General features: G+C 48.7%; 2 protein-coding genes across 8 annotated transcripts in view; one reads left to right on the plus strand and one right to left on the minus strand.

Annotated features, from left to right (window-relative positions):
• Positions 1 to 6,587, plus strand: part of PKD1 (polycystin 1, transient receptor potential channel interacting) — a 48,306-nt gene extending 41,719 nt beyond the window's left edge. The window contains exons 36-46 of the mRNA XM_032197737.1: positions 355 to 557; positions 870 to 1,064; positions 1,819 to 1,958; positions 2,341 to 2,468; positions 2,834 to 3,002; positions 3,322 to 3,447; positions 3,615 to 3,789; positions 4,271 to 4,558; positions 4,909 to 5,043; positions 5,263 to 5,577; positions 5,961 to 6,587. Of these exons, the coding sequence (XP_032053628.1) occupies positions 355 to 557; positions 870 to 1,064; positions 1,819 to 1,958; positions 2,341 to 2,468; positions 2,834 to 3,002; positions 3,322 to 3,447; positions 3,615 to 3,789; positions 4,271 to 4,558; positions 4,909 to 5,043; positions 5,263 to 5,577; positions 5,961 to 6,587 (2,501 nt within the window). The remainder of the gene's footprint in view (positions 1 to 354; positions 558 to 869; positions 1,065 to 1,818; positions 1,959 to 2,340; positions 2,469 to 2,833; positions 3,003 to 3,321; positions 3,448 to 3,614; positions 3,790 to 4,270; positions 4,559 to 4,908; positions 5,044 to 5,262; positions 5,578 to 5,960) is intronic.
• A 3,466-nt stretch (positions 6,588 to 10,053) lies between these two features.
• The window catches only part of TSC2 (TSC complex subunit 2), a 34,781-nt gene continuing 18,204 nt past the window's right edge, over positions 10,054 to 26,630 (minus strand). For 4 of the 7 annotated variants that reach the window (XM_032197689.1, XM_032197693.1, XM_032197690.1 and 1 more), the window contains 16 exons: positions 25,289 to 25,453; positions 24,493 to 24,645; positions 24,204 to 24,316; positions 22,931 to 23,152; positions 22,246 to 22,461; positions 20,649 to 20,717; positions 18,323 to 18,483; positions 17,478 to 17,980; positions 16,612 to 16,687; positions 15,613 to 15,699; positions 15,188 to 15,374; positions 13,967 to 14,106; positions 13,674 to 13,752; positions 12,867 to 12,958; positions 12,494 to 12,592; positions 10,054 to 12,135 (listed from right to left, as the gene is read on the minus strand). In XM_032197689.1, the coding sequence (XP_032053580.1) occupies positions 11,968 to 12,135; positions 12,494 to 12,592; positions 12,867 to 12,958; positions 13,674 to 13,752; positions 13,967 to 14,106; positions 15,188 to 15,374; positions 15,613 to 15,699; positions 16,612 to 16,687; positions 17,478 to 17,980; positions 18,323 to 18,483; positions 20,649 to 20,717; positions 22,246 to 22,461; positions 22,931 to 23,152; positions 24,204 to 24,316; positions 24,493 to 24,645; positions 25,289 to 25,453 (2,530 nt within the window). In that variant the 3' untranslated portion in view covers positions 10,054 to 11,967. The remainder of the gene's footprint in view (positions 12,136 to 12,493; positions 12,593 to 12,866; positions 12,959 to 13,673; positions 13,753 to 13,966; positions 14,107 to 15,187; positions 15,375 to 15,612; positions 15,700 to 16,611; positions 16,688 to 17,477; positions 17,981 to 18,322; positions 18,484 to 20,648; positions 20,718 to 22,245; positions 22,462 to 22,930; positions 23,153 to 24,203; positions 24,317 to 24,492; positions 24,646 to 25,288; positions 25,454 to 26,630) is intronic. The other 3 variants (XM_032197694.1, XM_032197692.1, XM_032197691.1) reach the window with 1 other exon arrangement.

Raw genomic sequence — 26,630 nt, forward strand, 5'->3', positions numbered from 1 at the left:
ATCTGTGTGGCTTTTCACAGGTCTTGACCGCAGCACTTCCAGCCAGGCCGGGCATGCCCCATTTCCCCATTTCCCGGGGCTCTAATAGAAAGCAGGGAGCTGATCCCACTGCCGAGGCAGGATCCCATCTCCTGCTGCCCACCCTGCTGCTGCAGATGGGAGGCTGCTGTGCTGGGCTGGCTGTGGTTCAGGCTGCTGTCCCTGTTTGTGCTTAGTGGGAGATGTCTAGGACAATCCCTCCAAACCCTCCCAGGCCTGGTGGCGAGTTCTCTGCTGCAATGAGGGATGTGCTCAGCCCTGTGCCCACTGGGACCCTTTAGCAGTGATGGTTGCTCTCGTTTCTCTTCCCTCCAGTTGCAGACCAAACATTCAGGAAGCGCCTGCTGCCCCCCTGGTGCTCCTATCTGGCTCATGGCATCAGCCTCTTCCTCTTTGCCACCTCCACGGGGGTCTCCGTGTGGATCGGGGTGGGCTTTTCCTCCAGCGTTGCCCTCATGTGGCTTATCTCAGGGATATTCAGCTTCCTGGCATCCTTCTTGGTCTGGGAGCCCCTGAAGGTAAGGACAACCAAAGGGAGGACACAAGCACTTACCTGTCTGTGTGCACATATTAGCTGTAATTAACATTTTCTCCAGATACTAATCAAGTCCTATCAGACACAGGGGACTGAATTCTGCAGAGGAGGGTGGGCACGATAGCAGCGTTAGGGGAGGCAGCTGGTGGCAATTTGTGTTACAGGCAGCCAGCTGCTCCACAAAGTGGTGCTGAGCTGCCATGCCCTGTGGCTGAAGGGCAAACAGGAGCTGCTGCCCCGTGGTTCTGGTGGCACAGCTCTGCTCTGCGAGCTCACAGCGTGCTGGTGTCCCCAGGTGCTGCTGGAAGCCCTCTATTTCTCACTGGTCGCCAAGCGCTTGCACCCAGAGGAAGACGACACCTTGGTGGAGCACCCGTTTGTTGAGCACGTTTCTGAGAAGATCAGCAAAGTCCGACCCCCACAGGGATTTGCCCTTTTCCAGGCCAAGGAGGAGGCCAGGAAGGTCAAGCTGCTGCACAGGATGCTGAAGGTGAGCAGAGGTGGAGTGCTGGCACCACCAGCCGAGATCCGTCCTTGTGTGGGCCCTCCCTGTCCATCTGTGACCCCATGAGCTTGGAGGTGCAGGTGTCCAGTCCCTGCCTCAGTTTCCCCACCTGTAGAAGGTGAGGTTCATCTTCTCTGTGAAGCTCTGAGGTGTCTGGACAGCAAGACTGTAAGGGGGTGGCCGTGTCCTCAATTTGGAGCAGCGGGTGTGTTTGTCTCCATAACTGGGGTGTTTGAGGCTAGGGCCAGGTGTGCAGCATCAACTTGCGCAAAGAAAATTAATTAGCAGGGTCTTGTGAGACATAACAAGTCCCCGCCTGGGAGCAGAAGTCCCAGTTTCTTTGTAAGTTATTCAGTACTCACCTTCCACACTGGTGCTGGGAGTACACGGCTGCTTTAGAGCATGCAGCTACTGTTAGCTGAGTGCCAATCCTTTAAAGAGCAAAAACTCCTGTACCTTTGTTTATAACCTGAGCTGCCAGCTACAGCACTGCTGCAGGGAGGTTGTGCAGTGTGTACCAGCTGAAATGTGGTCCTGGGCTGGCTGCTCTGAGGGGAGTTTAAAAAAAAAAAAAAAAAAAGCCTGTGCCTGGGTTTTGTTTTAAACTGCTTCCAAATGGGAATTACCAGCAGGCTCTGGGGCCTGATCCCAATGCACCCAGTGGAAGGCACCGATTCCTGCAGGGACAGGACAGGATCCTGCTGTTGGGTACAATCCCTTTCTGCTCTCTGCTTGCCAGAACTTCCTCATCTACATGATGTTCTTGCTGGTGATCCTGCTCACCAACTACGGGGACGCCACCCGCAACAGCAGGGCCTTCCTCCTGCAGAGCTCCATCAAGCAGCAGCTGGGCAGCAGCGAATTCCTCCGCATCAAGAGGTAACAGCAGAGAGCCTGGGCTGGGGTGGGCTGAGAGATCCCCTCCTCAGGGTGGCCAGCAAGGCGAGGGTGCAGGTACCTGCTGGCTTCTTCCAGGATTTCCCTGGGGCTCAGCATCAAGGGGATTCATTCACCGTTAGGTCTTGCCCATCTAATAACCCTTCTCCTCACCCACCTGGAGCACAGCTCACAATATGGGTGCAGGAGCTGCCCTGCCTGCTGGCTGCCCACATGGAGGAGAGCAGCCCAGTTACCTGCCCAAAACACAGCTCCTCTCCTCCAGGTGGAACCCAGACATCCAGATCACGGCTGAGACCTGCAGACACTGCCCCAGCAGGGCTGCTCCAGGAGCTTTGCCCCTCACAGCCGTTCCCTTTTGCAGGTCGGATCAGTTTTGGGTCTGGATGTCGCAGGTGTTCCTCCCGTACCTCTACAACAACCGCTCGGGTCAGGAGAGCCACAGCACCACGCTGGGGGCAGCCCGGCTGCGCCAGCTCCGGCTGCAGGAAGGTAGGGAGGGGACAGCAGCCCGGGGCCCTGCTGTCACCTGCTGGGGGGTGGCACTGCCTGGAGGGTGAAACGGCTGGGTCTGGGTGCAGTGGGGTGCTGAGGCAGGGGTTATGGAGGCACTTTGCTCTTTGCAGCGTGTGTATGAGGTGCTTCTGGTTCTGCTGCCACCAGAGGTGAAATTAACTGGGGCAGTGATGAGGATGGAGGGGCTTGCACTGAAGGGAGAGGTTGATGGGATTTTGGGAGGTGGGGGTGAGGACACGGGGGTGAAGGGGGCTCGGGAGGAGAGGAGATGGTGAGGGTGAAGGCTCAGCTGTGTGCCCGTGCTGGGTGCTGTGTGTGTGACAGTGTCGGTCTCCTTCCAGCTGAGTGCCAGCTCACTGCCCACGACTTCCTCCGTGGGCTGGGCACAGGTGCCGGGAAGAACTGCAGCACCTCGCCCGGCTTCTCCACGGCTGACTACGCAGCTGGCTGGCAAAGGGCAGCCGTGAACGTGACAGCCGCGTGGTCCTACTCGCCGCCCGACCTCGCTGGGTAAGGAGCAGCTCTCTGTGCCTCTGCTCCACGTGCTGGGGGCGTTGGAACTTGTCGGGTGTTTTGGTGCCCTGGGTGGTTCCCAGCCCTCACCTCAGTAAGGTCAGCTGCAGCCCCTGAGCCCTGCAAAGGGTAAATTAACACAAAAATGCCAGGGGCTTTTCCCAAATGCAGCTGTTCTGGCCCTTGCATGCTGGCAGTTTGAGTGGTGGCAGGCACTTGGCTCCTGCTTTCCCTGCCCGCTCAGTCTGCCCACAGGAGAGCACACCAGGGCTGTTCTGTCTCCAGCTCTCACCCCGTGACTCTTCTTCCTCTGCAGGGTCTGGTACTGGGGTTACATCTCTTTCTACGATACCGGTGGCTACATCCAGGAGCTGGGGGCTTCGCTAGAGGAAAGCAGGGCTCAGCTGCGTTACCTTCAGCAGCACACCTGGATCGACAACATGTGAGTGTGGCAGGGGCGAAGGAGATGTTTTGCTGTCACCAAGATTTTTATGGGGCAGTCCTGGAGGTGTCACTGGGGAGAGAACCTAGGACCCTACAAAGTGACAGCACCAAAGCCCAGGATTGGTGTTGCCCCAGGTCCCTGAGCTGCTGTTCTTCTCTCCGCAGGAGCCGGGCAGTCTTTGTGGAGCTGATGCAGTACAACCCCAGCGTGGACCTGCACGCTGCCATCACCCTGCAGCTGGAGTTCCTGGGCGCTGGCCAGGCCGTCACCGCGCTCTCCATCAGCCCCTTCCCGCTGCTGCGGCTCAGCAGGGGCGTCACGCTGCAGCTGCTCATGATGGTCAGTGTGGTGCCTCGTCCTGTGCCCCTCTCCTCTTTGGTCACTGCTCAGAGATGCTCAGGGGTCTGTCCCCAAGAAAAGCAGCACTGGTCACCACAGACTAAAGCTCCTCCAGCTGGGCTAGGGCCGGGTGGAAGCAGAGCCCCCTTCCCTGGGCGCTGCCACCCTGCTGCACGTGCCTTGGATGGGCTTTGGAGAGCTTTGCTGCTAGGGGAGGAGGGAGCAGGACAGAGGGAATAAGAGGAATCGTAGAATCATAGAATATCCCAAATGGGAAGGGACCCATAAGGATCATCAAGTCCAACTCCTGGCTGGAAGGCATGGGAGGAGTTGAGGAAGTGTGCTCCAGGGGTAGGCTTGCAGATCTTGGCTTACCCTATGGGGTTTTTGCTGTCCTGGGGGGCTGCAAGGTCTCCTGGTGCAGCCTGGCAGGCAAACATTGCCCCCTCCTTCCCTGGTAACCTCTCCCCTCTTCCCCCAGGTCTTCCTCATGATGTTCGTGGTTTACTTTGTGGTGTCCGAGTCGCTTTCCATCAAGAAGGAGGGCAGGGCCTACTTCACCCTGTGGGGCAACTACGGCCAGTGGGGCTTCATCCTCCTCACCACCTGCACCGTGGTGGTGCACCTCAGCCAGGCCACCCTCGCAGACCAGCAGTGGCTCAAGTACCTCAACAACAGGAAGGGCTTCACCAACTTCTACCAGGTGGCCTTCCTCAACACCATCTTCAGCACCTTGGCTGCCTCCCTCCTCTTCCTCCTGACCGTGCAGGTACAAAGAGGTCTGGCTGGGAGCAGCATGTGGTCGGGGATGTGGGCTGTGGTTGGGGATGTGTTGTTGTTTATTTACCATCTGGGGCTGGAATCAGACCCAGGGATGTCTGCACCTCCACATTAATGACCGGACAGCCCCATGTCTGTGGGCTCTGCTTTAGCCTCTGGTTGCCTACCTGCCCGTTGCAAGTTCTCATGTGCAATCCAAGAGCAGGCAGTGCTGTAATGCCTCTTCTCAGGGCAGGGAGAGCAAGGGAGAGGCTCTGTGGTGCTGGGCAGGTCTTGCAGCACCCTCTGTACCTGAGCATGTGTTGTAACACCTAACACCGTCCTCTCACTTGGTCCTAGGCGGCCCAGCAGCTGCGCTTCGTCAGGCAGTGGTCCGTGTTTGGGAAGACCTTTCAGAAGTCCATGAAGGAGCTGATGGCTGCAGGGCTGGCCTTCGTGGTCCTCCTCCTGGCGTATGCACAGCTTGGCTTCCTGGTGAGTACCTGCTCCCCCCAACTCTCCTGGCGGGGGGCTGGCTGCAAGCAAGGGCTGCCCAGGGTTGTGTGACCCCCCCCCAGCCCTCCCCGTGCCGCAGCTGCCAGCAGAGCCCCGCTGCTCCGCAGGGCTCAGACTTTGTAAGATGGGGTAGTGCGTGTTGAGGGACATCGTGGCACCAACTGATCCCTTTTTATCTCTCCGCTGTCCCTTTTGCAGCTTTTCTCCTCCTCCTCGGAGTCCTTCCGCAGCGTGGGCAGCAGCCTCCTGCTGCTCTTCGCCATGGTGCGGGGCAGCACAAACCTCCGCCCCTGCCCGCCCGAGTCCTGCGGCCTCTACTACCTGTTCTGCACCAGCTACATCATCCTGGAGGTGTGGATCGTGCTGAGGCTCTTCACCGTGGTGCTTGTCTACAGCTACCGGGAGATGCACTTCGAGCTGTACCGTCCTGCCTTCGAGCCCCAGGACTACGAGATGGTGGAGCTCTTTGTGCGCAGGCTGAAAATGTGGATGGGCTTCAGCAAGGCCAAGGAGGTGAGTGCAGCCCGGGAGAGTTTGTGTGCAAGGGCTCTGGTAGCAGGCTTTAAGGTGCAGGTTTTTCAGAGAAACAGTGTCCTCCATCCTCAGCCCCGCTTTGCCTCCAGGTGCTTCCCAGCACTGCTCCCAGTCAGGTCCCCCAGCCCCTCTGGCCAGAAGAGGTGGAGCAGGGGCAGATCCTGGAGGCCCAAGGGCTGGCTTAGTGATGGGGCACTGTAGGGCTGTGGCTGCCAGGTCTCAGTCCCATTGTTTTAGGTGATTTTTATTTGGGATCCATCCCCAGATCCCTGGGGTGCGCTGTACCACAGCCAGTTGTACCCTGTTGCCAGCTCCTGAAATAATTCCGTCTCCCCTCTTTCCCCCACCCCTTTCTCTCCCAGTTCCGCCACAAGGTGAGGTTTGAAGGCATGGAACCGCTGCCGTCCCGCGACTCCAGCGATTCCAAATCCTTTCGGGGCCCCACGCCCAGCGCCGCCTCCGACAGCTCCAGGGCCTCCACCTCCTCCAGCCAGCTGGACGGGCTGAGCCTCGTGCTGAGCGCCCGCGACAGCCTGGAGGTGGACGCTGACATCCAGCGGCTCCTCTCCCTCTTCGAGATGCTGCTAGCCCAGTTCGACCGTGTCAACCAAGTGACGGAGGACGTGTACCGCATCGAGCACCAGCTGGAGGGCTCCCAGAGCCGCCGCTGCAGGAGGAGGTGCGCGCAGGGGGCGGAGGACGTCCTCAGCAGGTACTGTGCGGGCAGCGCAGAGCGGGGACCCTCGCCTGAAATCTCCTCGGACGTGGACCCGCAGCCCCCGCGGGACGCCCCGTTGTCCCCCCACTCCCCCACGGCCCCGCCGGGCAGCAGGGGCTCGGTGCCCAGCCGGCTCCTTCGTGCCAGCAGAGGCGTGAGCGCGGCGGCTTCCCTGCTGCCCCCGCACAAGGCGCACGCCGCGCTGGCTCCGGCCGTGAAGAAGAAGCGGCCTCTCCGGGCCAAGAACAGGGTGCACCCAACTGTCAAGTAGCCGTGCTGCGGGAGGGCAGAGCGAGCCTTGGAAAGGGTTTGCAGAGGCGGGCTGTGCCTGCCGCGCTCACCTGGAGCATCGGGAGCCGCCGAGCACTGCGCCGTGCCGCTGCTGGCGATGGGGCTGGCGCAGCCTCCGTCCTCCACGCTCCTGGCCTCGTGGCTCAGGCGTGCTGGCGTCCTCAAGGGTGGCTGCCAGCGTCAAGGGTTCATAGGAAAAGGCTGAGCCTTTCCTCGTGGACAGCCGGGGAAGACGGCACGGGTTACGGTCAGCGTGCGGGGAAAAAAAAAAATGATTACAGTAGGGCAGTATTAAAAAGTTGTCTCTTTCGTTAAATGGCCCCATCTTCAAGCAGATTGCCTCAGGCGACTGTGATGAGGACACTTTACTGGGGCCCAGCATAGGGTGACTGGTACGAGGCTCACCGCCCCTTCCCTGCTGGCTGTGCCAGGTGGAAGGGGGAGAGGGGAGCCCCTGGCCTTGAGGGTTTGAACTGAGTCTTGGATATTGCCGACCAGACGCACTGTGGAGGAAAGCTACAGGTTTCAAGAAGATATTTAACCTTTTTTTTTTAAGCATAAATATATATAGATAAATATCTACACCCAGATCAGTTAATTTCCAGTATTGGCTACTTTTATCCTCCGGAAATTGGTATTATTTGTATTTAAAGAGATCCGATATTTAAAACAAAGGACGTTGCAAGCGGCGAGCTGCCAGCCCTGCTGCCCGGCCAGGCTCGGAGGGGTGAGGAGCAGCAGTTCGACCCGAAGGGGCCGGAGACCCGGGGCTGCTTTCAGTCGGCGCTGAGCAGGGGGTTGCCAACGTGCTGGCTTCGCTGCGGACCCCCCAACCCCACCCCACCACCCACCAGCGCTCGCCCCCCGCGCGGCAGCCCAGGGGTGAGCGTGCTGCTGGCTGCTTGGCTTTTCTAACCCAAGGAATGTATTGACGTAAGTATATGTATTTTTTTGGTTTACTTGTTCGTATGTACTGCCCAGCACTTTAAACAATGCTTTCCTCAGCTAACAATGACACATGCGATCTAACAAGAACGGGATAATATATCACAGAAGCAGTATTTTTGTTGTTGTTGTTTAAATCATAAACTGAAATGAGCAAGTGAGGATAAACTGAACGCAGCCCCTCCACCCCAGCTGGCCACAGCGTTACCTCCTGGGCTCTTGGTGAAGTCCAACTGCATTTGGAGGGGACTCAAACAGAGCTTTTTAGGGGGCCAGGAGGAGGCAGAGTCCCTGCAGCCCTGCTTGGTGACTCGCAGCACACTGGGGCTGTGCCTGTGCTTGTAGGGCTGGGACAGCGAGCACCACGACCCCCGAAGCCTTGCCACGGCCTGCGTTCACTTTGTCCTCGCCATTTCACATGATGTATATTGTAAGTAATTTATATGTTGGTTTCTGTTTTTTTTTTAAATGTATATATTTTTGTATGTTTGCTATATTTTCATAGCATCGGTAACGTGTTTGAAACATGTAGATAGGAGACAGAACACTATTGTCAGAGTTATTTAAAGGATGTATTAAGTGCTTCTTCCTGGGAATGTCCCGTGTATATAAAGTATTAGGTGTCTGTGTGCATGTGGTGCGTGTGCTCTCGAGGTTTGGGCCGGGCTGGCTCAGGGCCAGTCCCCGCAGGTGGAGCAGAGCGTGGTGGGGATCCCGCAGTGCACGAGGTGGTTTTCCTGAATCTGCTCCCTGCTTTGGAGTGTAACTGAAGGGAAGCATTGAGCAGCACAAACGCTGCTGCAGGGGACAGTGTGTCTTGCCTCTGGTGCTGCTGCTCCTGGCAGCATCGTTCCTAGGACTGCCCGGACCAGGGAGGAGACCTCTGGGAGCAGTCAGATGCCTCTTGGATGCTTCCATTGGTGAGTCTCCTCCTCCAGCTCCCAGCACTTTCTGCCATGCTGTTAAATACGCGTGAAGATTTCATTCCTGGGCTTCAGCTGCCTGCCCCTGTCCCTTCTGGGTGACTGTGGGAAGATGCACGGGTGCTCTTTGTGATGGCTGTGGGACTGGTGTAAATTGCCCTTGAAAAACTTGGTTATTATGAAGGATATGGGCTGTGGAAGGTTGCAGAAGGCTGCAGACAGGAGTAGAAGTGTGCTGTAGAATGAAGATTGCTTACAGGGAGTTGGTGGTTGGTCACCGTAAAGGTTGCAAGAGTAGATTTCGGAGGGAAGTAGAGTGCAGAGTGGAGAAAACTGTCAGTACCCAGAAAGCTTTCCTCAGGGAAAGGAAGAGGCAGGTTGAAGAGATAGCAGAGAAGTGCCCGGAGTGGAGTAGAACAAGGGGAGAGGGGCGATGCCAGCCCTGGAGCAGCTGGGGCTGGGGTTCTCACACAGGAGAGCTCCTAAGCACAACTGCACCAGAACAGCCACTTTTAAACTTCAGCTCCAAATGGGACTGCGCATTTCCTTCCTGCTGCAGTGGAATAATGTCTGTGGATACAGCCACCCCTAAGGGCTGTGCCCCCTTCCCCTTGGTTACAGGTGCCTGCTCGCTGTGGTCAGTGCCACAGCAGGGTGGGACAGGGACGGGGCTGTCAGTGCCAGCCCGGGAGCCAGGTGAACAAAGGAGTGAACAAACCAAGCAGGTCTTGGAAGGCTCTGGGGCCCTGGCATCATCAAAAGCCCTTTTCCCCACCCACCTCCCAAAAAAGCATCAGTTCAGAGCTCAGCTCCTTCCCCCTGACTCCCAGCTTAAGTATGTTCATTGAAAAGAAGTTGTTACTAAAGTACAGGTAGGAGAGAGGGAGGCAAGAGGCAGCAGTGAGCAGGGACCCAAGTGCTCGGAACAGCCTTCAATAAGCTAAATGTGCGGGCTGGACAAGGATGCTCCCCAGTGAAGCATCGGGATTCTTGGTCCCAAGTGTCTGTTCCTTACCAAGCTTGCTTTGTGTGTGTGTGTGAGTGTGAGGTGATGCACGTGACTTACCAAGTGCTTCTTCTAATCAAAGAGGAGCAGAAACAGGCCAAGACAACTGTCCTACTTCTTACCTTAACTTGAAGTACGGAGAGCAGCTCTGGAACCCACACAGTTGTTTCTTGAAAAGTCAGACACCTCAGTGAGGGCCCACGTGCTTGGTGGGCACCACGGACAGCTTTCAAGCAATCATAGTTCTCATTGCAGCATTTATTTGTACAAGCTATAGCAATACTCACAGGGTTCCTTCACTGTCACAGCTAAGGTTCCACGTATACATGCACTTAGCTGCAGCCAGAGTTACTAGTCATGGAGTTATACTGTCAGCAGCAATGAACTTGACTTACAGCCCTAACCACCAGGTACTCCTGAATGTATATTTCTGTGTTTGTAATCACCCAGAGATGGTTTCTTATTTATTGTCTTAAGTCTCATACAGATGTAACAGTATCAAGCTGCTTAAATAAAATAAAAAAACTATCCACTAGTTTAAAAGGGAGAGGGAAGGACCTCTATATAAATGCTTTTTTTTTTTTTTAAACATGATTGTGATCAATATGCCAATTTTAACTGTCTGGTCAGCATTTCACTGCAAACAAAAATACCGTATTTTGTAACTGTGGGGATGTTTCTTAAAAAAATGACAAGGTCAAATAAAAGATGACTGCTAGAACCTGGCTCCAGTACTTTTGTTGCATTCACTCCAGCCCTCAGCCAGGCAGCGAGCTGCTCACCACTACAAGCAGGAGATCAGGAAAGGCGCAGGGGCACGTCAGCACTCACCAGAGTCTGTCCAGCTGCCTGTCCAGACATTCCTACCCACCCCATTTGTTCTTTCTGTCCGTGACCAGAATTTTAATTGAGGTTTCCTGCACAATATGCGAGACTTTCTTACATCAATGAACCAATTAGGGATGCTTTGGTCTGTAATTAACTGCATCAGCCTGCTAGTGAGGAATCTGCCATCACCACAAAGGCAAATTACCCATGACATTATCATCAGACATGGTTCGAGTCTTCCCAGGTCAGCAAGAACCCACTGACCATACAAATACTTTATTTCCTCTAGGACGTATTTACTTATAAACACTCAAAACACAACATACACTTAGAGTTCCCAAACAGCCCTGCATCACTTTGCATCAATTAATAGCATTTCATACATTGTCCTCTTGCCAGTCACTTCACAGTACCGTGTGCTGATTGCACTTGTATTCAGCTCCACTGCAAAGGCTCTGCAGTTCCCCCTCATCAAAAAGCCACACTTCCATTTAGTCACAAAGCAGGAGATTAAAGTACTCACAGTATAGGCCAGCTTACACGGTGTCTCCCAGTTTGGTAGTGTAGTGTCTGATGACCATCTTACAACAAGATGGGCTACATAATCCCATTCCACCCGTGCATGCTTGCACTGAAAGGACAGCTTGTTAATTACAACAGCCAAGGTCCCAGGAGGAGAGCCTGGCATTAGGCGTTAGTGCAATAGGCAAAACTCATTCAGAGCTGATGCCACCAGGACAAGTCAACAGTCTTTCAAATTGGGTTTTACCGAGTGCACAGAGAGGGATGAGTTATCCCCAGCACTGCTGCAATTAGTAGAAATCCTGCAGCTGAACCTAGAAACCACATCTGGCCTCTGGCTAAAACCCTTGCAGCCAGCCCCAGTGGGTGAAACTGTTCCGCCCAAAGGTTCGTGCCCCAGCTCTTTGCCATTCTGCTGCTTCACCAAGTGCCACTCACCTCCCTGCTTTGCGTTACTTCTGGCAGCAAAAACATTTCTCCTGGGCTGAGGGAGGGTTCACTGCGAGTCTTTCAAAACAGAGACACATTCTTGGGAATTTAAGCAGCATGTTCGGCTTAACCTTTACCAGAGCTGGCAGCAGAGCAAGTCTCAGATGCTGTAGAGTTCAAGTCCCAAGAGTCAACGAGACCTGGAGAGAAGCAAAGATTCCGAGTTGCTTAGAAATGGTGACTGGGTTTCCAGTACTCTGTATTTAATTCCCAATAAAGGTGTCAAAATTCCTACAATTCATGCCTCTTCCACTCTGTCATGAAGTGCAGAGGATCACACTTCGTCTGCTCCCACCAGACGCTGGTGTTGAAGGAGTCTAGAGAAAGGTTCTGCAAGAAAGTTCCCATCAGAGATGGAAGCCCTGGAATAGCTCAAACCAAATAAAAACAAAATGTGGAGTTGGTCCTCTCTTGGAGCATCTGCTGGGGATACACAGTATCTTCATCAGACAACAGCGGCAGGCTGAGACAGTGAAACATACTTGAACCTCCTGATAAAGTTCAGTGCCGAATCCACAAGAAAGCAGCACAGCCACACTGTATTTGCGGAACCCTTCTCCTCCACGTCTAGGCAGCTGCACAGTCAGCATGCAGGTGAAACGCATTCACTGCCTCGTTCATCCCAGGACACACCAACCCAGTGGGATCTACACAAATTCGGTGAAGTCATCCACCGAGGAGATCAGCCGCTTCCTCTGACCAGTCTCGTAGGTTGGTGGAGGATCCTGAGGTATCTGGGGAGGGGGCTTTGTCGGAGCAGATGAATGCATTTGCAGGGGAAGGCCAGGAGTTTGGTACTGGGTTTCTTCACGTAGCTGGAAGTCAAATGAGAACAGATGAGCTCTGTATTCTCTGAAATTCTTTTCATTCTCCATTTAGCCAGGGCAGGACAGGTTACTCGGTACAGCTTTTTCTGCAATCCCTATTACGGTGTCAAGTACAGGCAGCTCTGTGTCTAGATATCAGGGTCCCAATGCACTTATCACAAGGGAAGATGCAAATCCAGACCTACATCACTCCACTTACCATTCCCGCAAGAGCTGGATTTTAACCTTTATATAGAGATTTCTCTTATTCAGTAAGCTTTGACAGCTGATTTCATTTGCCTTATTTATAATAACACAGTGAGGCAGAGCCCAGCTCTAAACACCAAGAACCGACGTGTTTACTCACCCGGTGCCTTAGCCTCTTGATGTGACGCAGCCGAGCAATCCATTTGGATGGGTAGGTGTCAGTAGGGTTTGATCGACTGTGGTGAACCTGGGAAGCCATCTGATTTGGGAAGGATGGGGAAAAGGAGGGAAAGAAGATAGATGCACATTAAGATAACCATGCCAATAACGTTAATAGAACATTTCAGTACTGTCTGACTGTGATTGAAATGTAAGCTCATGTAGTAATTGACTCAAAGGTTGGAAGAAATAACTGAGGCAGAACGCTTATTTGTTTTAGCAAGTCCTACTCACCAGCTACTTTCCTTGGTAGCTGGTGAAAGACCAACAAGCCTGTTGAAGGACAAAGTCTCAGGGAGCACAGAGGTACTCACGTTAGCATGCAGAGCCATCTGACGGGCTACGAATGGCAGGTTCTTGTCAGAGATGATCTTAGCGACACTTGTGTCTACAAGGCCCTCCATGTCTTCATTTTTTAAAGAAAGAAGAAAAGTTCTTGTCAGACAGTTAAGAGAGAAGTACAAGACAAAAGTTGCCAGTAACCAAATGGACAAGTAATGTAAACCTGAAGAACTGTTTCACAGAATCTCAGGAGCTCCCATCAAACACTACAGCTCCAGCTTTAACTGACAGAGTTTAGACCACAACTTAACACAACTGGCTCTCAAATCCTGGCTGCTCTGTAAACGTTTGAGGGGAACCTGCTGAGCTCATTATTATACGAACTGAAATGGAACAAAAATATCCCAGAAGTGCTCATTTGGTAAAAGGAAAGCAAATGCTCCTGCAGGTAACTGCACGAGCAGTACAGGACTCAGTATGGAACCCCAAGGATCAGGACCTGCAGCGCTGGGAATGAAGCTGGCGGTCAACAGCTGCAGGGGTCTCCACCTCCCAACTCTTGCAGCATTCCCAAGCAGTGCTTGGAGGGATCTGCTCTACTCTGTGATCTTTATCTTGAGCTTGAAGATGATACAAGTGATACAGTGGAAAGATGTCAAAAATAGGGTATGATACATAAATAGGACGTATACAGATGTCACTGGGCAGCAAAGTGGTTTTGGAGAGTTTCTCTTGGAAGCTTTTACTTTTGGAATGCAAAAACACTGCAAAGTGATGTCAGTTATTGCGCCACCAACAATAAAGAAAAGACTGAGAACAAATGCTGGAGGGATTCCTACCTTTTCGACACTGCAGCGTCACCAGATTACAGTCATAGTCCAGCGGCGTTATGATAACATGCACAAAATTGAACTGACCCTAATGGGAAAACAATACAACAGTCAAATACGTTTTACTGGCATCCAATGTGACTCTGGTGAATGCTATACACTATCATGTGTGAATCCACTTGAGGCAAATAAACTCCACTCATGATCTCAACACTGTTTACCAAGATAATGTGCGTCAGATTAAGGTTTTACAAACAGCCAAATGCCTGTTTTATAATATGCCTGCAAGTAAAATTTTGTACCTTTATTGTTCCCAGTTTAAAGTCCTCTCCAGAATCATTGTAAACAATAGAAACAAAGTCATTCCCAAGGTGCCTTTTCTTGTCACAGCGATATTTATCCAAATCCTTTGTGGGCATGAGAGTAGCGATGTGGAAAATGGCTGAAGAGGAAACAGAAGGACCCTTAGGCTGAGCTAGGAAAACAACGCTGCAAGCAACGGTCAATATGCAGCATTTGTCTGCAAGACAACATAGTACCAGCACCACCGTAATGAACAAATACATTGTGCTCCCTCAATAGGTTTGTCCCCGTTTGTGACAGCTGAATCCAGTCCTTCTGGATGGAGCACAGTGGGCAGCTCTTTGCCACTGAAAGGGCAGCCTCTGAAAGCTCTGCAGCTGCCAGTTCCTAGGTGCTGTCTGTCATGGTCCTCCCTAGCACCACACTTAGAAAAGTGAATTACAGGTCTGGTTTACAGCACGATGTACCCTGGAATAAGCATTCCGATCAAGCTGGGGTCGTTAGCTCTCTGTTCACAGAAAACGAACAGGGGACTGGGCATGTGCTTCTGGCTAATTTTTTCCATGTCACTGTAGCATGGTGAGCAGAAACTGGTTTGGGGAAGAACAGTTAAATACCTTAAACTAGGACTTTCCCTAGCTGACCTCTGCAGAGCACCAAGGACCCTGGTGAGTAACGTGCAGCTGCTCCACTGAACTGGACAAAGCCTGATGACTGGGATCCACAGAGCTGCATGAAAACGTCTGGGAAGTTCCTCACATGGCTTGCTGGATCCTGGTTGGTATCTGCACTGCTTAGTAGTGTGGGAGCTGGGTAATGCTGCAGTTCAAAGAGTAATGACCACAGTAACAACAACCCTTCTGCTTTCAATGCTGCTCTTCATAGAAATCACTAGCAGAGTTTTGACACGCACATACTGTCCTCAGTTAACAGCCTTCAAAGCAGCTCAGGACCAAGCAGCTTATTCTACAAACCTCTACACAAATCCCTATCAATCTTTCATAGTACAGATTATTTTAGAAGTGGTATGATTTTTCTTGAAGAAGGCAGGTATGCACCTCTCCCTTCGTTGGCTTGCAGAGAAATCAGACAGAATGGAGGGAGAACACAGCCCCAGGCCATCCTTACTACACTCGTGAAAAGGAAGCTTGGAGAAAGCAGCTCAGTCTTAAAATAAGAAGAAACCATCCTTCCACTTCTAACTTCTGGAGACATCTTACCTTGCATAATGTCATCGTGCCAACAGTAGGTGAACTGTCCATCCTCCCCACACACGTCCAGGCCTCCAAGGTAAATTTTATCCGGCTGACAATCTTTAAGTTCAATGAGCTTCCCTAAGCCAGTCAGGAACTCTGTATAGCGATAGGATCCGTGCTCATTCGACAGAATAGCAATTTCATTGTTGCTCTAGAAAACAAGAACAGAGCAGTCCCACAATGAATGTTAAGAGCACTCCATCAGCATGACTGATTAGGTTATTACCTCCCCAGAAGGGATTCACGCAGGTACTGATTTTTAATGCAAGAAGCTAAGGAAAAGCAAGGCTACTGCAGGAGCAGTACAGATCACACAGCTGGAGTAGCAGTGCCCAGCCGTCTGTTGAGATGTAACCATTGAATCATGAATGTAACTGCCCACAACTCACCTGACCTTCTCCAACGTAGAGCACTGCGATCTTGTGTGTATCGTAAGAAGGAATCTGATCCAGGAGCTGCACCGATTTTTCAAACGTCTGCAATCAAAACGTTTGTCACATCTTTAAAAAGTTACCATCTCCAAACACTCACTGCCCTCCCTAAACCTGGACAGCAGCAGGCCACGCACAGACTCTGACAGCACAGTGTAAGCAAAGATCCCTGACCTTCACTAGTGCCCTCAATGAATGCTGCCCTAATTTGTTCTGCAAGAGCAGAGTGCATCAGCTCAGGGTACAGAGCTGTGCTATATGGCAGCTGTCTCCAGGATTTTTTTTTTTATTTTTTTTTATTTTTTTAATACTTCAGATGAGATTAGTCTGGCAAACTGCGCAGGCTAGATGTCCTTTAGATGACATATTACATCATCTATTCACTTCAGCTCCAGGCATGAAAAATTATCACGTCTCTTGCTCTGAAGAATATTTTTAACACGAAGCATCACCTTATCTCACCCAGGCTCCCTGCTGCCTCACCACCTGAACCAGAAGCAAGGGAAAAACTTTCACCAGGGGGTCTGTGGTGCTCAGCTCATGAGCACTCCCACACTACTTCCCCAGGAAACCTGTGATTTATTTCTCCTGCAACCACAAAAAGCATCCTGGCCACTCCCAACTATCCTGATGGCTGACAGGTTTGTCTAACGATGTTCTGCCAATACCACCTAGTGCTCCGTTTTCATCCTTCACTCCCACTAGCAGCAAAAAAAAAGAACCCACAAATCATCCTGCCTTCTGTCTGGGACCCTGCAACAGCACCAACAGAATCTTCCAACATCTCTAGCTGAATACACAGGCAGAATGTTGGAGCCACCAGGAATGGGGTATAGAAAACTTCCCATCTGTAACACTGTCAGTAAGAACCACCTTTAAATCGCACCACATGAGCTGGAAAGTAAAAAGGTTAGAAAGATTAACTACAAGAATTAAAAAAAAAAAATCCTTGCCTACCTCATTTGGCAACAAAAGGGGCTTGTTGTTTTCATCACCAAAGAATGGGGAATGGTACAATTGTAAAAACACAAAGCTACGGGAGAGAGAGAAAAACATGTCCTGTTACCATAAAAAAATTCAGTCCATTTTGACCTCTTGTATGTAAGAACATTATGTAAAGAAGACAAAAGCAATTAAAATGCTAGCCGAGCATTACTCATCTCCTAGAGACACCGGGTGCCTGGACTACCTGCAGTTTGTAATAAACCCCTGTCATAAAAAACAATCATTATGTCAAACGGTGGCAGCTGCACAAAGCCTCTGTTAAAAAGGCAATCCACTGGTAGAACAAAGGAGTAGGAACACACTCCTTCCTCACAGTTACATGGGTACTTCTAGTCTGCAAGACAAATGATTTTATAGACACTTGTATTTTACAAAATTAACCATTAAATGAAGACTGTCTCATAACATAATCTGGGGCAACTACCTATGTCTAAAGTTGAAAAAAATATATATACATGATACCCCCTCATCTTCCTTTTGCACATTAGATTTCCTGAACAGCAAGCCTAGCAATTCAAACTATTTACAGCAAAATCAACTCTAGGTGTCCTGCATTCAAGCCACACGTGCATTTGGACCCTTAAGTGGGATCCGTTTATTTACACTTATTTCCTAAGACTGCGAAGTTAATTTATTAACAGCGAATTAAACATTTCTATATTAGGGTCTGAAAAAACACAAGTAATTCATCTTTCTTTTTAATCAGTTACTGTCCTGTAGATCCCACAAAGCCTGCAGACCCATTTGAACAAATCCAGCCCCGGCTTCAGGGACTACAAGCTTATTATTTCTAGATTCAGATATGCTCCTCAACCCACCTTGGGTTTATTCCAGGTACTTTCTCAGCATTGGAGGCTGCCGTCCTGCTCCTGAAGGCATCTCTCTCGATCCTTTTCCCTCTTCTTGACGGGGCTGAGTCAGAGATGGTGTATCCCCTGGGCCGGTGCCCAGAGGGGGAGCGAGGCGAGGTGGCAAGCCCAGTTCCATCCAACCCCCCTGACCCAGCTGCTCTGGCATCCTCTCCCTTGCTCAGCCAACTGCCCAGCCCATCCCCTTCCAGGTTCCCAGACTGAGATTTTGATTTCACTTCTGTGCTCAGTCTCCTTGTTACTTCTCTGCCATTTGCATCTTTGAGAACCTCCTGCAGTGTCTGTAGCTCGGGGGAAGAGCTCGACTTGCTGAGCGGCTGGGATGGCTGGAAGGAAAGCTCCTCCAGCGTTCGGCCATCCTCCGGGGGAAGGACTCTCCCGATGGGAATTCCACCCTCCACCAGATCATCTGATTTCAAAGATTTTTCTTCTTGGCTAGACGTTGAAGAGGACTTCAAAAGAAAGAAACAAATACAAACAGTTTTCCTAATCGACAAAACGTAAGCTGACAACAGTAATAATTAAGGCAGCCTATGATGCTTGCAGTGAAAGATGAGCAGATTGGTCCCAATACGAAGGAACACAGACCGAGGGCCCTGCATGAAACAGGTATTTACTGCTCCTGCTCTGTTTGCAGTCTCCCATGAGCCACACAACTCAGTCATGACTGTGTGCACATTTTGGTACCACCAGTGAGTAGCTAGAAAAGGTGCCAAGAGGCACAGACAACTTATCCCATGTGTCTGAAGATGGGGTTGCAACACAGCATGAAAGTGCTGTTTGTTTCTGCTTACCCTGCTATACGACTCGTGGGATTTACTGAACCTTTCCTCACTCAAGACTTGTTCAGAACACGAAGTTTCAAAATCTTCACTCTCTGGAGACTCAGCTGGGAACTCGGTTTCCTTGAGCTCCATTTCCGACGGGCTCCCTTCCTCCAGCACTACCGCAGATTCTACCAAGACACAATGCAGAAGAACTGAAGTCTGCACAGAGGCAATAGACTGGCAGGTCCCCCTCCTTTCCTCTGAAGTACCAGCCTTTTCCCTATGGGATTTCAATGGAAGGCCATATTGAATGAGTGGCCTGGTTCTTTGATTTCACGTCATGTCAGCCTTGCTCCTGGTTTCCCTTTTGTACAGGATAACTGATCACCTTACCCTGACAGCAAAGGCCTGCACCTAGGTTTGTCAAAACAAGTGCAGTTGTTTCCAATTGTCACTGATGAACAAGCAGGGGACAGAATGAAGAAAATGGGACCTTGTACATCCATACTCAGCTATGAGGACACACAGGAACTACAGAGATGTAAGGAAATACAAGACTAGCATTAAAAGTTCGTCGTTATCCAGGCAGTGAAGAGATCAGTTCTATGCAAGTATGCAAAGAAATTAAGTTTTTCTTGTATTGAAATGTAACGCTCCTGGTGCCTTGTAGCGGCCTAGGAGGAGGTAAGAAATTTTACTAGGAGCCATTTACTTGCAGTTTGGCAGTTTTCCTAGTATGTCTCAGTAGAAGCAAAACAATTCAGCCCTAGACATGTGAAAGGAGAAGAGAGCAGGAGTAATACATGCACTGCAGCAATACTGGGAAACCTGCATGTGGCATCTGATCAGGCAAATGGGTAATGAAACCACACTGACAAGAAAGCTCCTTCGAAGCCCTGCCTATGGTGGAGGAAGTTATTGCAGCGTTTAACCTTGTGTCTACTTCTGGCTGTGACCCTGACCACAGGGATGAGTCTGACCAAAGGCTCCTCCTGGCCTTGCTTTTTGTCCTGAGGAAAAGGCTGGAGAACAGGAGGCTTCCCATTATGCACACAAGGGACTGGAAGACCAATCTGAAAGGCCAAGATTTGTTTTCCAAATTTTAAAAAAAAGAAAAAAGAAAAAAAAAGCACACACCAAAACTAAAGAAAAATCAGCAAAACATTAAAAAAAAAAATCACTAAAGCAGCTTTTCCTGGATTGATTTCAGCTCGCAGGACCAAAGTTATTTCAAAGAAGCAATTAAGAGTTAGCATTGCACACACATACTTTCAACAAAAAATAAAAAAAAATAAAACAAAAACAAAACAACGTGCTGATCTGGTTAGCTGTCCAAGCCAGAACACACCTGCATATATCCAGCATTTCCAAGCTTCCCTAGCTCTTGCATCACTGCCAAGATTGCTGGTGTTTTTTAAAAATGAAAATGCTCACTGATTATACTTTAGGTGGGAATAGAAGAATTTGAGCTGAAAGAAGTATAGAAAAACATTTTACTGCAGCATCTTTGTGCTGCTTTAAGAGGCCTATGTCAAAAAAATAAAACAGCAGTTAGGAATGTTCTACACAGAATTTTCCACTGAAGGAAAGAAGATAGAAGGAAATTTCAACCCTCCAATTAAAGTCACAAAGCACTGCAAATCATCAAAGCAATGCAGGGGCTGTGCTCGTAACCTATGCAATTTGATCTCTGCTTAATTTAATGACAAAGTAAATTTTACTGAAGCAGAGACAGTTTTTACACTGATATTGGGCCTCCAAAAAGCTAGAATTTAATCACATTTCCACCTTAAATATATTTATTCTTTTTCTTTAAAAAAACTGTAAACCAGCATCCATTTTAACATCAAACTTTTAATACGTATTTATCAGCTTCTTTCATCAGATTCTGTGTCCAATTCTGACAGATTTCTGTGGGCTGAGTAGCAGGGGACTTCATTTCTGGGTAGATTGTCCTGTAGCATATTCTATGTTATTCTCAGAATAGGGAGCTTTCACATTTAGCAGAACACAAAGCCAATTGTAAACTGAAGCTGAAAATAAACAATTAATCAAGCTACTCAGACATTTTGACAGGCCATTGAACGCTGTGCCTCATGACTCACAACCCGCCCCAGCTAAAAGAAAAGTTGCTTTAAGAAATTGCCTGCACTTGCAAATGTTGCATCTGGCTTGGACTTCTTCATGCTAGTCAAGATCCCATTTGTTGAGAGTAATGAGACCAGGTACAGACAGGAGACATGGAAGGGGAAAATGAAGTATGAGGGATACATTTTCTATGAATCAGAGGTGTTCTTCTATGGCAATATTTTTTTTTTTTTTTTTTTTTTCCCTTAAAGATATATAAATATACCTGCCCAGGATATGCTCCTGTGCAACTTCCCTTGACAACTGGACTGGTACATGGAAGAGAAAGAGGCCACTGCAAAGGGAAATCAAGTGAGCAGCTACATCAAAAGGAAGGAGAGACTATATGAAAAGAAAATAAAATTAAAAAGCACAGAGTTTAAAATGTAACCAAGAACCTATTTAAAAATAAAAATAAATAAATAAATAAATAAAAACAAAGGAAAGAACAAGCTGGGATAAGCTCACTAGATGCCAAAGGGATACTTCAAGGGTGCAAGGTTTCAACATGAATAAGGAGGCATAAACACATTCAAACAATGCAGACTCAAACTGCTCTCTTTGAAGAATGCATCTTCGTGAGTTTTAGAAACAGAAAGTTCCTCGGTGATGTCCTAGCACAAACAGAAAACCAGTCTGAGCTTTTCCTGAGATACATACTTTTGGAAAAAGATAGTTTTTAAATGCACAGAAGGGTCTGAAGAGTAGAAATATGGACAAAGACTCACGGATTTAACCTCTTAAGAGGAAGAACACCATGCATATGAGAGTCTTAAAGCAAAACTTCTTCAAAACATTCAGTTCACTTGTTGCATCTGGCAGGCTACTGCAGAAGCTAATATGACCAAAATGATTTTCTCACTGAGTGCCACAGGAGTGGCATTCAGGTGTTTCTTTTGACTGATCAGTTAATGCCTACATACCACAAATTTGTAGGACTCAACAGGAATGTTCATGGATAAGATTTTTTTCTTCTTTTTAACTGGATTTCCAAAACAACTCATACCATTGATGCCACCTACTCAGAACAGCCTTGCCTGTTGCTATCACCGGTCAATTTTGCGAGCACTAGTGATGCCGACAGCCTCAGCTAAATGTTGTTGGTGACAGCTCTAAGCTGGGATTCCTGACAGCTTTACAAGTTCCAGCTTGGTCAACAGCAACAACCCAGCATTAACACTTCTTTTCAAAGTAAACTAGCATCAACATCACCAGGCACTACAGCCAATACAGTGACAAACCCTGGCCACGACATTAAAGCCATCAAAGAAAATTCAAGTGATTCAACGGCACCAGTCTGAAGGCTGAACAGTCTTTTTAAAAGGTGAATACATCCGCAGCTGCTGGGATTTGTGCTCTGCCATCTCTGCTGTAAAACAGTGGCAACTAACTGACCCTAGGCTGTTTTCCTAGGAAACTACCGCTGCCAGTGCCCAAAAAAAACTGTAGACAAATGAAAGTGCTGCATGGGAAGATCCATTCACACATGGGATGCTCAGATCAGCGGGAAAGAGAAAAGATCCGTGACTTTACTTTCATTTGGCAAACAGTTATCATGAAACACATGACTCCTGCAAAGAAGCTCCACTGCTCCTCTCTTTCTTATAGTCAAGAAAGGGAGCTACTTTTCTGATGAAACATCAGAAGCAAGGAGGAAGGGAATTTTTCACTGAAAACTACAAAGAGAAGTGATTCCCTTTCTCATTACTGTCACCCCTCAAGCCACTAACTTACATTTCAGGAACACCTACAGTAACTTCAACAGACTTGAAACAGGCTAGTGACAGCTATGCTAGACACACGACTGGCTTGACATCTCTCACCTGTGTTGGAACGTTGGAGAAGCGATGGTTTGGCTGTCCCAGTGGCCAAGCTGGAGGAGGGGACAGAGAGGGACTTGTATAGAGCCGTCTCTCGGTGTTCTTTAAAACGCTCTGCAGCCATGAGTGCATTAGACAGCTCTTGCAGGGGCATATTGTTAATATCTGAAGAAAACGGACTCAGCGGGTTCTCCAGACTCATCAGCCAGCTTGTGTTACCTGGTGAAGAAAATTAGGGAAGAGCATTAAGGACTTCCACTCCAGAAAGTTTACAACTCACATTGGAAAAAACACACATTGTTTTGGATTTTTTGGATTTTGCAAGTATCCAAACAGAGAACAGATCTCCTCAGTTCTCCTGACATGTGGCAGGATCACTTGGTTGTTTCCTATCTTCAGCATGTAGCTCCCACTACTCTATACCTCGTCCCAAGTCCTTCAAAAACAATCCTTAGTAAACACATTACCATAGCAGGTTCCCAAAAGGTATTCAAAATGCTCGTTTTAATTAATGATACTAGGTCAGTTATTTTCTCAGGAAGCAACTTCCAGCTGAAAAAGACAGTTCCCAGTTAATGTACTGCAGTATTCAAGAATTCTGACCTTCAGCACGTCATTAATCCTTCCCTAACAGCAGATGCACGTATGCAACTCAAAAAGAGTTCACTCCACACCCAAGTAAAGATACCTGTTGGTCTGCGCACTAGGATTTCTGCCCAGCCCTGTGTCAGCAGAGGGACATATGCAGCTAAGTTTGCTTTTTCTTTCTGCAGAGGAGTCTGTGGAGCAGGATTAGACTTCTCTGATCGAGATGAAGGAGCAGGAGGACTCTGTGTCCCTTGGGAAGCTGAACCACCAGGGAAGTGGGAGGCTGAGCTGTCTAAGGCACCAACACGTAAGGCATGACCACCTAGCAAGACAAGCACAACACAGAAGGGAAAAAACGTTTAGTTGATACTAAAAATATTTATAGTAAATAATATTTATAGTGCTAGGGAGGTGATCGTCCCCCTGTACTCAGCTCTGGTGAGGCCGCACCTCGAGTACTGTGTTCAGTTTTGGGCCCCTCGCTACAAGAAGGACATCGAGGTGCTTGAGCGGGTGCAGAGAAGGGCGACGAAGCTGGTGAGGGGCCTGGAGAACAAGTCCTACGAGGAGCGGCTGAGGGAGCTGGGCTTGTTCAGCCTGGAGAAGAGGAGGCTCAGGGGCGACCTTATCGCTCTGTATAGGTACCTCAAGGGAGGCTGTAGCGAGGTGGGGGTTGGCCTGTTCTCCCACGTGCCTGGTGACAGGACGAGGGGGAATGGGTTTAAGTTGAGCCAGGGGAGTTTTAGGCTAGATGTTAGGAAGAACTTCTTCACTGAAAGGGTTGTGAGGCATTGGAACAGGCTGCCCAGGGAAGTGGTGGAGTCACCATCCTTGGAAGTCTTCAAAAGACGTTTAGATGTAGAGCTTAGGGATATGGTTTAGTGGAGGGCTGTTAGCGTTAGGTTGGAGGTTGGACTCGATGACCTTGAGGTCTCTTCCAACCTAGAAAATTCTGTGATTCTGTGATTCTGTAATTATTTACTAGTTAAGTAAGTAATAAAAATGTCTGAGAAACAGTAAATCTTTTGAGATCCTCTAGCATCTAGAGCATCTAGCACAACACTGAGAACCTAAGAGAGCTTTACCTTGCATGTATTTCTTATAAACCACGTGGTTAGGTAGATATAGGTGGTTCTCATTGCAAGTGCTCACCATTTAACCAACTATCAAAGCCTTCCTGCAAGGAAAGGCAAGCAGAAGCAGCACCAGCAGCACTGAGACCAACAGCTGCTGCTACCTGCCCACTGTTAAGTACCAGGCAGGTCCAGATTCTCAGCTCAGTTTAGACACAGGTCTCTTCAGTAGGTGCTAGGACATCTAAACCTGTAACACAGACCCAGCAACGGCAGTAAGACTCCAGGATAGGAATTTACCAGACATGGATCTGACTCTGTTGCGAGAGCTTCTGCAAACCTGCTGCCCAGCTTGAGATTCCAGTTTTGCTGGAGCTTCTTTAGTTTGTCTCACTTGCAAAACAGGGTCTGAGCTGGGAAAAAGAGATATTGGTGATGTTGAGAGAGGATCGTATCATGTTGGACAAATACAACAGTCCTCTTGTGGTAAGAGGAAAACCTTAGAAAAAAAAAAAAGCACAGTAACAACGGTGGATGTTTAAAGTGACTTTGTTAGGTGGAAGTTTCTAGAAATGCAAGCAAAAATTACCTTGACTCTGTGCTGCTTTGGAACTCTCCAGAGTCTAAGCCAAGCAAGGACCTTGTCCCTGTCCCAACACTTGTAGTGATAGTCACCAGCTTGTTACCAACCAGCCAGGTCTTTGTCCTTCCTCCAGCCAACAGAAACTCACCCACAGGAGACCTAAAAAGACATTTGTGATGAGCACAGCTCCCACACTGCAAGGCACAGAGCCTCCAGAGGCAGCTGATTCCTTGTGACTACGCAGGAGATAGGTTCTGTTTTCTTCCTTTTTATGGCAACTGAAACATATTCCCCAATCGATGTAGGTGTTACCCATCAGGATAAGGAATGAGCTAACTTTCCTTTCATTAGATAGAAGCACTACCACTATTATCCTGGCCACACATTACAGAGCAGTACAGGAACAAGGCTTGTCTGGGCTACGTGTCCCCTTCTGGGAGGGTTTCACAAGAAAAGTGCCCTTGATTGGAAGCCAGCTGGCATGGTACTCAGTTCTATAGCAAAAACTGCTATCGTTAAGCAAGGGCATGGAGCAAAGCAGTGCTCACAAACAGCGTGCCACTGGGGCTACACAACCTTCAGTGCATCTCCTTCTGATCAGCTCAAGGCTGAGGACAAGGCTGGTTGGCTGCAATGGACTTTTCTCATCTAAGTTCATATTTACACAAGCCAGATTTTATCTGCAAGAAATGGCTCCTAGGCCTGCCAGAATCTCAAGGGTGTCACAGCAACTTTCCACTGATAAAGTAAAATATAAACCTCAAACAAAAATATTTCTCCCCGGTCACCGACTGACCCCTACCTCTTTGGCACCGCAGTGAAGTTTGAAAAGACATATCGGGCCATCATATCCAGACAGGTCTCAGTGAGTTCCAGATGGAGGTTTTTTAAGTTGTCATCAGCCTGAGCCATTGAATTTTCATCTGCAGAGCCCAGGCTTGAACTAGTGATGGATGTTTGTATCCGACTAGAAGAGAACGTTTCCAACTGACAGATCACATTGCAAAATGTTCATCCCCATCACCCAGAAGACAATATGATGCAGAACCACCTGCGATACATGCATGTGCCAGAATAGAGAAGTGGCCAGACATTAAACCCAGGATGTAATCAAAACATTTTTGGATCTCCTTCATGTCGTGCTTTGTAGATTGTCACTGGAGAATGTGTGTTTTACCTTGAGGCTGAGAAACATCTAAATGACCATCAGCTGACTAGGTGAGGCCAGTGCTCTCTGACGTCTGGTGGCCCATGGGCAAGTGTGCCAAGCAAATGGGGAATGGCAGCACCATGCTTTGAATTGGCTAATCTAGAGTGAGGGCAAGCATTCTGTGACATAAGCAACCTGCGGAGTTTCCCAGGCAACATGTTGCCCATGAGCCATAAATCAAGTCTTTCTAGACTTAACTTCATAATATTGTGGTTTACTTTTCCCTCTGTTACATCTCTTTCAGATATTGATTTTCTTTTTCTCCAAATAAACGCAATAGATATGTTTTTAAATTCAATTTGAAATAGAAAAAAATTGCACTCTGTACAGGACATTTGCACGAGACTAGAAAGTAGTTCTGCCTTCAAATTAACAAAGTTAGCAATGTGATTTAAAATAATTGCAGTAACAGGTTGGATTGGGATGCTTTTATAAAGAAGAATCCTTATGCCATCATAATAAAAGCTAAACTGAAGTACACCCAAAATTTTACAATATGACAATTTCTTTGGCATCACTAAGGTTAATTATCTGAGCTTTAATTGCTACAATTTGAATATAAAAACAAGAGAAAAAAAATCACCTAATAGATTAATGAGGATATTAGAGAATCAAGTGCCAGAATGATATTCACAATCTAGTCACGTCAGTGTCTTTCCCCTGAATAACGTATAGCTACAGTCAAAAGCACAAATACATGCAATAAAATCCTATGGGTAGGAATCCTTAATGATCAAGGAACAAACATTCCGGTTCAGATTTCCAATCAACACAGCAATGTTACAGACAGCAATTTAAATTTCAAGGGAAGCAATCCAAAAATAGGTTTAAAAAACTAGCGTAAATAATTTCATCTTTCATGTGAGCAAATCCATGTTTGTGATTAAAATGTGTTTTCTTTAGCCATAAAAGCAATAGCTTCCTACGGGCTGGG

This window comes from Aythya fuligula, chromosome 15, assembly GCF_009819795.1.
Source record: "Aythya fuligula isolate bAytFul2 chromosome 15, bAytFul2.pri, whole genome shotgun sequence".
Taxonomy (NCBI): Eukaryota; Metazoa; Chordata; class Aves; order Anseriformes; family Anatidae; genus Aythya; species Aythya fuligula.